This window comes from Phyllobates terribilis, unplaced genomic scaffold (assembly GCF_046119375.1).
Source record: "Phyllobates terribilis strain yellow unplaced genomic scaffold, ASM4611937v1 Scaffold_200__1_contigs__length_3551848, whole genome shotgun sequence".
NCBI classification, from domain to species: Eukaryota; Metazoa; Chordata; class Amphibia; order Anura; family Dendrobatidae; genus Phyllobates; species Phyllobates terribilis.
This window is the reverse complement of record NW_027362960.1, coordinates 26019-38149: the sequence shown is the minus strand read 5'-3', so window position 1 is coordinate 38149 and position 12131 is coordinate 26019. Positions and strand designations below refer to the sequence as shown.

At 40.6% G+C, this 12131-nt stretch overlaps 1 protein-coding gene across 1 annotated transcript in view; it reads left to right on the top strand.

The window, feature by feature from the left end:
* LOC141213611 (uncharacterized) overlaps positions 1-9162 on the top strand; it is a 37285-nt gene extending 28123 nt beyond the window's left edge. The window contains exon 8 of the mRNA XM_073665219.1: positions 6633-9162. Coding sequence (XP_073521320.1) covers positions 6633-7906 — 1274 coding nt within the window. The 3' untranslated portion in view covers positions 7907-9162. The remainder of the gene's footprint in view (positions 1-6632) is intronic.
* The last annotated feature ends 2969 nt before the right edge of the window (positions 9163-12131 follow it).

The following is a 12131-nucleotide window of genomic DNA, read 5'->3' as shown; positions in this document are numbered from 1 at the left end:
GAAGGGGAAGTAGGAGAAGTGTGGATATATAGAAAAATTTAAAATTCATAACCTTTATTAATTAAATCTTTAAAATACAAAATATCTAATGCATCTATAGATGCATATAAGGTAACTATCTATTAGAGTATAAAGATGGTACCCACTAATAAGTCTGGCTAGATGCAGTGTAGGGCAAATTAGGGACACCTCTGTCCAGTCCCTCTAATATAGGACTGAGGTTATATGTAAATGATATCCCCATATATTGGAATAGCCTCAATGTCAGTGAAATAATTTGCCAAGATAACTATTAATTTTCCTATTCATTGGATTTGTATAACTGCTCCACCTGATATTAGCATTGAGACTATTCCAATATATGGGGATATCATTTACATATAACCTCGGTCCTATATTAGAGGGACTGGACAGAGGTGTCCCTAATTTGCCCTACATTTGCCCTTGAGAAAGCCGATCAGTATACACGCGTAACGCGCGTCGGGAAGCGGGCTTTCCCTTCTATCTATTGGATTACTGACCTAGGGTAAGCACTGTTTATCTGCTATCCTCCTCTACTGTGGTGGTTTTTTCTATATGCCCCAATGGGGGGTTCTATTTTCTCCATCGCTAACTGGACTTTTATGGCTGACATATTTACTAGTGATTTATTTAATCTGGATACTGCCTTATTCTATAGTCCATTCGTAGGGCTCTACTCTGTGGAGCCCTATTGCCACAGTTAGGGGTCTGGGGATTTATGTACTTTATGGATGCAAGCTATATCTATTGATACATGATTTTGTCGGTATGTATCCCTCTGTTTACAAGACAAAAAGATGATGTTAAAGCTTTATTCAATGAAGAACCTTATAGTAAAGGAGAATCTTCTACAGCACATATTGAAATTGATGATGTCTTGAGGAGATTTAGAGACATGCAAATTAAACATGTGCAAGCTACCTGGACTAAATTAAGCCTTGAACAATATTTAGAACAGGGTTTAAGATCCAGGGGCTTACGTGTTCCTATTTTTCCTTCGTATGATCTGACTAAACCAGACTTGAAAGAAAGATGGGAGGCCTGTCTAACGGAATGTTTGCGTAATTTAATGAAAATTCTCATCGAAGATGAAATACATATCATAGAAAAATTGGAGAGGGAACTTGAGGAGATTACTCCTATAATGGATAAAATGGAAGGAAAATCAGATTTTGAGGAGGGCTTTAAACAGACCATGGTATATGTTGATAAAGTAGAGGCCAAGATCAAGACACGGAAAAGAAGAAAGTATCTGAGGGATAAATCTGACTTTAATAAGGGACAGGTTTATATCTGGGGTAGAAAACAATCGCAGAGATTAGTAAAATCTGGGACTAGGAAAGCAGACGATTTTAGGAGAGATTTTTCGGGGAGAGATTTTTCGGGGACCGATGTAGAAAGTAGCAATGTTTCAGACTCTGATACAGAACAAGCTCCTGATAGGAGTGGTAGAACTGAACCGATGGGCAACTATAATTCCGATATGCCTTTTTTACGCGATCGGGGACGGTGGGGCTTCAGAGGTTCAACGAAAAACAGGAGCAGGAGAAAACAATAGAGCGAAATAATGGTAATTGCCTGAGGATTTTCAATCTTTCTGAGCATGTGATCACAGATGCACAGATGGATATCCTCAAAAAAGGACTCAATTTCTGTCTGCCAACACGTCTCAATAAATTTAATATTATTAAAGATCTACATCTCTTTGGACGAAAATTAATTTATAAAAAGATCGTTGCACAAAAATACCATGATATTACTGAAACACAAGAAGATACAGATCCTTCTGACTTATCCAGTCAAGAGTGACGAGCATTAGAAATCTTAGAGGAGTTGGATACTGATAATCCTCAAGAAGCAATTGGTTTGACATGCAATCGGGAAGGATGTAAATGGGAGAAAAAGATCATGAAACCGAAATCCACTAATATGCCCTCTCTACAAACATGCCCTACCGTACAGGTTTTTGTAGATCTAGTTTCTCGAGACATACTGGCCTTACCTGAAAGAACGGTTAGCTCCCCAATTGATTTGGAATACAGAAAGAGCATTGATGAATTGAAAAGTTGGGATGATGTTGTCTTTAAATCCAGCGACAAAGGTGGTAACATTGTTATCTGGCCAAAGGACAAATATATCCTGGAAGCCAAAAAACAACTGATGAATAAACAATGTTACAGACCTCTTTGGAGTGATCCCACAGAGCAATTCTTGGATGAGTATAGACATATCATACAACAGGGTTGGGATAGTGGAGCAATTTTGAAACACGAGAAGGATTTTCTTTTAGTTAAGAATCCTAGAGTGGCAACATTCTATATGCTCCCTAAGGTTCACAAGAACCTTGAAAACCCCCCAGGTAGACCTATTGTCTCTGGTATAGGAAATCTGACAGAAAAAGCAAATCAATGGCTTGATCAAGAATTAAGGGGATATGTATATGATCTTCCCTCCTATACCAGAGACACTATGCAGATCTTACAGGAACTAGAGGGCTACCAAATGGAGGAACATGAAATATTTGTTACCTGTGATGTAGAGAGTCTCTATACGAGCATAGATCAGGAGATGGGTTGTAAAGCGGTGGACTTTTTTCTTAAAAAGGACCAAGAATATAATCCTATACGGAAAAAATTTGTTCTTCATATTTTGAAATTTATTTTGAAGCGTAATTTCTTTCTCTTTGATGGCCGCATCTACCTCCAAACGCGGGGTACCGCGATGGGTGCGGCCGTAGCACCAACATTTGCTAATCTATACTTAGGATGGTGGGAGGAGGAAATAGTCTTTGCTGAAAATATGTCAACATACGTGGATTGCATTGTAACCTGGAAACGTTACATTGATGACGTGTTGATATTGTGGAGGGGTACAGAAGACAAACTACATGAATTTATAAATATATTGAATAATAACTCCCTCAACCTAAAACTTACACTGGCTTTCCATAGGCAAATGATCCCCTTCCTGGATATAATGATACAAAGAGACGAAAATAACTCGGTACAAACTGACCTACACAGGAAAGAGACTTCCACCAATAGCATCCTAGATGCCAAAAGTGCTCACTCAACCAGTACTATTAGAGGAATTCCAAAAGGAGAATTTTTACGTTTACGACGGAATTGTTCGACTTTTGAGCTTTTTAAAGAACGGGCTCGAGAACTTAAACTCAGACTCTTGGAGAGAAGTTACTCAGGGAGAATGATTAAAAAGACATATAACTATGCCCTAAGGGTTGAGAGAAGAGAGCTTTTGGTCCCTAAGAAGAAGAATAGAGATGACAACAATGTCGTGAGATTCATAACAGAATTTCACGAGGAATGGCAAACGATGCTGGATATTCTGAACAAACATTGGGATATTATTCGATCAGATGTGGACCTTAGGAATTGTGTAACATCACGAGCTTCCTCTGGATATAGAAAAAATACTCCAGTTTCAAGCTTTTTAGTATCTAGTCACTTTAGGAAGGACAATGTGTCTACAAGAACAAGAGATCCCGGTTTTTTCCCATGCAAAATGTGCAAGGCATGTCGGATTTTAGTTCCTAGAAAATCGTTTATGGACGCCTTTGGGAAAAAATGTATAATCCACCAACATATTAATTGTACCACTAGTGGGGTAGTTTACTGCCTTGAATGCACATGTGAGCTTAAATATGTTGGGAAAACAATAAGGGATCTGAGAACCCGTATAAGGGAACACATTCAAAGTGTTGTTAACTATGATAGGGATGAGAGAAGGAGTCAGGAGCAGGGAAAAATATTTACCCCAACACCGATTGCTAGACATTTTAAGATTAAACATCAATCACAATGGAAGGACTTGAAGGGTTGGGCAATCTGTCAAATAAAATTGGATAACAGAGGAGGAGATCTGGATTCCATGCTTTTGAAGAGAGAGAGAGCGAATGGATTTTTAGATGTAACTCTGTGAATCCACATGGACTGAATGAGAGCTTCAATTTCGGATGTTTTTTGTAATTGCCATTCTCTATCCTGTGGGCATATGAGACGGATATACCATGGCCCCTGTACGTATTAATATGATTGGGAATATATGATAATGGGGCTATTTGTGGCTAAAAATTAAAATCCAAATAATAATAATAAAAACATTTCGTGATGAGATTTAAGTGAAGAATAATTTCCCCTTTTTTCCCTCTCCTTCTCTCTTTTCTTTTCTCCTCTATCCCTTCCTTTATATCAATTCTCTCTCCCTTTATCTCTCTGAAAACCTATTTAGAGGTATTAATTCAAATATATCTGAACACTGAAAGATCAATCAGTTGTAAAATATGAGTATAGGTATATGAAAATGTTTTTCTTGAGTCACCTTTGCTTCCTTTCTCATGTTATATTTATAAACCATGATGTGGGCTATGCAAATGGATAATCTGTTTGTTTTAATATTGCTCAAGTAGTATGATTCACACATATAAGAGCTATTTGTAATTTAGAGAAAAGAAATCTTTCTCTTTTGATTAACATAATCTGGTTGGTCGATCCTCCTGTCAATCAAGTTAGAGGGTATAAAGATCCGGAGTTGGAGGCCGACTCCACCCTTAGAAAAAGCCGGTATACCGGCGAAACGCGCGTCAGGGATTATATCTGAGCTATTTGACAGTGTAGGGGGGAAAGAGATTAAGCCCTAGGAATATGCACACAATTGCGGTACTCTGACAAGGGAGAACCGTATCAGTACTCCAAGCTGCAGCGGACAACATAAAGTCCAGGTCTGCAGTGATCAGCTGTTGTAGCCGGCACGCGACGCACGTGTGCAGTGAGAGAGCAAGGAGACAGTGTATCGCTCCTCACTGCAGCGATCAGCTGTTTGAAGCCGGGACGCTGAGCACATGTGCGGGGAGTGAGACAGGGGACAATAGACTGCCCCTCACCCCAGTGATTAGCTGTTCAGCCAGGCACGCTGAACATTAGTGTGATCATTAGTACCTGACATGTGAGGAGTTGTTCGGCACAGCGGGCTGCTCCTCAGTGTCATAAGATTTATGATCGCTTGGCAGTGAGGTTTACCTCCTGCCAAAGATTTCAAGTGGTGCCGGCTCAGTTATTACAAGCACTAATACACACACAGTGCACTTTATTATGGACTACTGCGGTATTTGGCAGAGTTAGTGATTATAGCTGACATCTATCACTACCATTATATTACAAACCGCTAGACTAATGTCATCTCATTTTTATGGGATAATCAGGGGGTGTACAGTTGTGTCCCAAGGCAGATTTATACATGACAGTGAAATAATTTGCCAAGATAACAATTCATTTTCCTATTCATTGGATTTGTATAACTGCTCCACCTGATATTAGCATTGAGGCTATTCCAATATATGGGGATATCATTTACATATAACCTCGGTCCTATATTAGAGGGACTGGACAGAGGTGTCCCTAATTTGCCCTACACTGCATCTAGCCAGACTTATTAGTGGGTACCATCTTTATACTCTAATAGATGGTTACCTTATATCCATCTATAGATGCATTAGATATTTTGTATTTTAAAGATTTAATTAATAAAGGTTATGAATTTTAAATTTTTCTATATATCCACACTTCTCCTACTTCCCCTTCCCCCTATCTAACATGATTATTTTTGGTGGTGTACACCTGTGGATATAGATCTGATGAGAATAGACCATCTCCTTGGCTAAAGCAGGAAGCTGATTACTCAAGCTAGCGCACACACCCATATTGCCAGACTGGATGGTGCTATAGGTCCCAGGCACCCTAATCTTAGTGGCTGAGCCACCTAGAGCTTCTTGCTCCGACACCTCCATTACTAGCACCACCTGCAGAATGAATAAGACATTGCCTGGTTACAGAAGCAGATGTCTCAGGAGCAGGACACAAAGGAGATGGGACACCCCTTTTGAAGAAGCCCTAATTTGACAAAATGGCAGAAAACCAGAGCATTAGAAATCCCCTAGGAGTAGTGACTATTCTGACTCCACATGCACTTTCTAGAAACTAGCACGTAGTGGATGTTGGAGAGTGAAAATTGCAAAATAGTATTTTATTACCCAACACATAGTGTCCAGATTGTGCTCCAGGAGACACACACCGTAAATTAAGTGGGTTCTTCTCACTATAGTAATGCCAAATACATGGATGCTAAATGTGCTTTGGGCACACAGCAAGGCTCAGAAGTGAGGGGGAGATTTGACTTTGGGAGAGCAGATATTGCTGGATTGGTTTATGGAAGCCATGTTGCTTTTTAAGAGCCTTTGAGTCACTAATAATGTGGAAACCTCTGTTTTTCCATTGACAGATGATGGACCTGAGTGGGGACTTGTTTTTTTGAGAGATCAGTAGAAGTTGTTATTGCTATAATTTTCACCTATATAACATTGTTTGGTGGCTTTTTATTCCATATTTGGGAAGCAGAATGAACAAACAGTTGAACACCACGCTCCACTGATTCATCCTATGAGGTTTTCTTTTAGACTGTGAACTGTCATTGTCTTAGTGAATAATTCTATATTTTTACATAACTTGCCATTTTTACAGACAATTTAAGTAGAAATGTTGAACAATATAAAAATCAAGGATATTTTATTCAAAAATTATTGGTTTTATTCTTGGCAGATGACTTTACCAGGAGATCAGAGGGACAGCTGACATCTTCAATTTTTAAATCAAATGAACTCGGTATCCCACAAGCTACAACTAAAGTGAATGCCATTACTCCAGACATACCATCATCCCTTCACAGCAAAGATCTGTCATCTGATGCTTTGAAACCGGTCTCAACTTCTTATTCATTACGGACTGCTAAGGAAAATGAAAGTAAAAAAATAAGAATTAAAAAACGAATTGCTCCTAAAGCAAAGAAGCCATTTTCACATTCAGAATATGGAAATAATTTTCACTCTGAAAAGCCTTTTCTTAAACATCAAAAAATTCACACAGTGGAGAAAAGATTTTCTTGTTCCAAGTGTGGGAAATATTTTAACCAGAAATCACATCTTGCTAGACACCAGAGAAGTCACACAGGTGAGAAGCCATACTCCTGTTCAGAATGTGAGAAATGTTTTACACAGAAATTAAATTTGGTTAAGCACCAGAGAACTCACACAGGGGAGAAGCCTTTTTGCTGTTCTGAATGTCAGAATTGTTTTATCCAGAAATCTGATTTGGTTAAGCACCAGGGAACCCACACAGGGGAGAAGCATTTTTCTTGTTCAGAATGTGGGAAATATTTTAAACAGAAATGGAATCTTGTTATACACCAGAGAAGTCACACAGGGGAGAAGCCTTTTTCCTGTTCAGAATGTGGGAAATATTTTATCCAGAAATGGAATCTTGTTATACACCAGAGAAGTCACACAGGGGAGAAGCCTTTTTCCTGTTCAGAATGTGGGAAATGTTTTGGGAATAAATCATATCTTCTTAGTCACCAAAGAGCTCACACAGGAGAGAAGCCTTTTTCATGTTCAAAATGTGGGAAATGTTTTGGGAATAAATCAATCCTTCTTAGTCACCAAAGAGCTCACACAGGGGAGAAGCCTTTTTCATGTTCAGAATGTGGGAAATATTTTAATCGGAAATCATGTCTTGATAGCCACCAGAGAATCCACACAGGGGAGAAGCCTTTTTCATGTTCAGAATGTGGGAAATGTTTTAACCATAAATCAGATTTGATTAAGCACCAGAGAACCCACACAGGGGAGAAGCCTTTTTCATGTTCAGAATGTGGGAAATGTTTTAACCAGAAATCAGGTTTAGTTATGCACCAGAGAACCCACACAGGGGAGACACCTTTTTTATGCTCAGAATGTGGGAAATATTTTGTGAAGAAATCATCTCTTCTTAATCACCAAAGAGTTCACACAGGGGAGAAGCCTTTTTCATGTTTTTAATGTGGGAAATGTTTTACACAGAAATCAACTATTAGTAACCATCAGAGAAGGCACACAAGGGAGAAGCCTTTTTCATGTTCAGAATGTTGGAAATGTTTTAATCGAAAATTGTATTTTCTTAAAGGGGTTGTCCACTATTAAGGGCAATCCCTTGTCATTCCTCATATTTGGCCGCATTAAAAACACACATACTCACCATTCCAGCAGTGTCTGCAATCGCATTCCCGGGGCTCATGTGAGGTTGTTACATCACATGAGTACTGTGCCCAATCAGCGACGGCTTCACTATCGCTGCCATCGGATGCATTAAACATCAACAGCAAGCCAGGGCTGCGGCTGCTCTCTGACTTCATCTTGATGTTCAATTTGTCCGAAGATGGGGACAGTCACGCCAGCACTAATTGGCCGAAGAGCTCACGTGACTTAACAACCTCACATGAGTCCCGGGAACGCAAGTGCCAACACCACTTGAACGACGCCTCCATGGGACGTTTATATCAGTGCTTTTATTTTAACAGGACCAAGCATGAGGATTGAGAAGGGGTTGTCCATGTAGTGGAAAACCCTTTAAAAGTAAAAAATCCCACACAGAGAGAAGCCATTGTCATACCTAGAGTGTGAAAATGAATTACTGGAAAATATTATTTTGTTGACCATCAAAAATAACTCAGACTTAGAGAAACTATATGTGTTATTGACACATTGTACAAAGAGATATAACAAACAGGTGTATTATTAAATGAGAAAGGGAAATCACTTTAGAACTTATCATATTTCTTGGACTATAAGACATATTTTTAGCATGAACATATCTTGTTAATAAGTGTGTCTTATAAACTGGAGGCAGCATCCTGTGACAGAGAAGAATGCTGAGACAGTGTCCTTCATGGTCACTGAGAGAACTGCTCTCTTTCCTCCAGCTCCACACGTATCTAACTGATTGGTGCAGAGCAGGAGAGGAAGGTATCAGGACCTGTACAGAGGCTGCACGTCCTGAGTGAGCAGCTGAAAAACCTTCCATCTGACTAGCTCAAGGACCTTTCCCATCATGTAATCATTCACATGACCTGGAAGGAACTGCAAAAAGGGGAAATGTGTACACAGTGTTTGTGTATGCAAATTTGCATATGATAATAATAATCTTTATTCTTGTATAGTGCTAACATATTCCGCAGCACTTTACAGACATTATCATATGTAGCAGAGCTGTGTATTTATGTAAATGTGCATGTGTAGCAGAGCTGTGTGTATGTAAATGTGCATATGTAGTAGAGCTCTATGTATGTAAATATGTCTCACAAATAAAAATCTCCATTAAAATGTATATAATTCATTTATACCTTATTAAAAAGGAACTATTACATATGTTCCCAATCAAATTTTACAAATTAGCATTATAGAAATAAAAAAAATGTATTTAATTCCTAGGCCATATAAATTAAATCAGGGGTTAAAGGCAGGTGGTAGGGGAGGTGGGGATGGAGCCTCAATCCTTTCCCTATTAATTATCCCTCATTATTTACCCTTCCTTGCCGCTGAGGTTTACACCCTAAAAGAGCGTAATTTCTGTTTCATCCTAATTATCCCTAGATGATCCTAGGTACTACAACCACTCACAGGAGGAAAAAATTAAACCAAACGTAGTTTTGGCAAATAGTTATCAGCCAAGGTATCCATAAGTAAAGTCACAATGTGTGAACCAACAATATGGCTTATACTACATTAAGAGGTTCCTTCAATATCTGCAGAGGTATACCATATTTTTCGAACTATAAGATGGCATTTATTTCCTCCAAAATTTTGGAGGAAAGTGGGAGGTGCGTCTTATAGTCCGAACATATGTTCTGTGACTGGTGGGGGGTCTGGGGGTGAGCGGCAGTGGGGGAAGAGCGGGGCACAGGAGGTAGCAGCCGCCCACCCTACGCTGTGCCTGCTGCTAAAGAAAATGAATATTCCCTGCTCCCCATGCCAGGACTGTGTGTGCGTGGGGAGCAGTACCATTCAGTCTCTTCAATAGCACAGCTCCTGCTGCAGCCGGCGGACTGTGTGCCCGCTATTAAAGCTCATGAATATTCACTACAACCCACTCCCATGGGTTGTAGGGAATATTCATGGTCTTAAATAGCGTGCACACTGATCGCCGAGCGCAGCAGGGGCCGCGCTATTGAAGAGACTGAGTGGTTACTGCTCCCCACGCACACAGTCTCGGCGTGGGGAGCAGTGAATATTCCGGCACAGCACTTCATTGTGTGAGGGCGCATGGCAGGGACGCCATGCACACCCTGCCATGCACAGTGAGAGTGTCGGCGGCAGAGCGGGACGCAGCGCTGGAGGAGAGAGGAGGGGAGTATGATTCTTTGTTTTGTGGGCAAAAAAGGGGTGCCAAGCATACCAAGATCAAGGGGTGCCATGCATACCAGGATGGGGGAATCAAGGGGTGCCATGCATATCAGGAGGGGGGATCAAGGGGTGCCATACATGTCAGGATGGAGGATCAAGGGGTGCCATGCATACCAGGATGGGGGATCAAGGGGTGCCATGCATGCCAGGATGGGGGATCAAGGGGTGCCATGCATACCAGGATGGAGATGAGGGCCATGTATACTAGGATGGGAATGAGGGCCATGTATACCAGGATGAGGATGAGGACCATGTATACCAGGATGAGGATGAGGGCCACGTATACCAGGAAGGAGGATATTAACGGAATTGGAGAACATTATCCCAATACCAATGTCAGCAGCAGACCCCCTCCACCATAACAGTGCATCATGACCACATATTCTGCTTAATTTTTTTTCTATTTTCCTCCTCTAAAACCTAGGTGCGTCTTATGGTCCGGTGCGTCTTATAGTCCAAAAATACATTAATTCAAATATTCATGAGACTAAATAATAAAGAGTCCATGCCTCTTATAAGGTGCCAATAGTGCTACAGTGTTGTCACAGACAAATAAAATGACCATGCATGAATACCTCTACATGTTGTAAATAGTGAGTCCATTCAAACTGTAGTAGATCCTAGCTTGTCACAGAACTATATACAGTGGTGGCCAAAAGTATTGGCACCCCTGCAATTCTGTCAGATAATACTCAGTTTCTTCCTGAAAATGATTGCAATCACAAATTCTTTGGTATTATTATCTTCATTTAATTGCTTGCAAGGAAAAAACGCAAAAGAGAATGAAGCAAAAATCAAATCATTGAGCATTTTACACAAAACTCCAAAAATGGGCCAGACAAAAGTATTGGCACCCTCAGCCTAATACTTGGTTGCACAACCTTTAGCCAAAATAACTGCGAACAACCGCTTCCGGTAACCATCAATGAGTTTCTTACAATGCTCTGCAGGAATTGTAGACCCTTCTTCTTTGGCAAACTGCTCCAGGTCCCTGATATTTGAAGGGTGCCTTCTCCAAACGGCCATTTTGAGATCTCTCCACAGGTGTTCTATGGGATTCAGGTCTGGACTCATTGCTGGCCACCTTAGAAGTCTCCAGTGCTTTCTCTCAAACCATTTTATAGTGCTTTTGAAAGTGTGTTTTGGGTCATTGTCCTGCTGGAAGACCCATGACCTCTGAGGGAGACCAAGCTTTCTCACACTGGGCCCTACATTATGCTGCAAAATTTGTTGGTAGTCTTCAGACTTCATAATGCCATGCACACGGTCAAGCAGTCCAGTGCCAGAGGCACTGGAGGGACCGTGTTCTTTTCTTTGAATGCCTCTTTTTGTTCCCTGTACACTCTATGTTGATGCTTTTTCCCAAAAAGCTCTACTTTTGTCTCATCTGACCAGAGAACATTCTTCCAAAACGTTTTAGGCTTTCTCAGGTAAGTTTTGGGAAACTCCAGCCTGGCTTTTTTATGTCTCGGGGTAAGAAGTGGGGTCTTCCTGGGTATCCAACCATATAGTTCCTTTTCATTCAGACGCCAACGGATAGTACGGGTTGACACTGTTGTACCCTCGGACTGCAGGGCAGCTTGAACTTGTTTGGATGTTAGTCGAGGTTCTTTATCCACCACCCGCACAATCTTGCGTTGAAATCTCTCGTCAATTTTTCATTTCCATCCACATCTAGGGAGGTTAGCCACAGTGCCATGGGCTCTAAACTTCTTGATGACACTGCGCACGGAAGACACAGGAACATTCAGGTCTTTGGAGATGGACTTGTAGCCTTGAGATTGCTCATGCTTCCTCACAATTTGGTTTCTCAAGTCCTCAGACA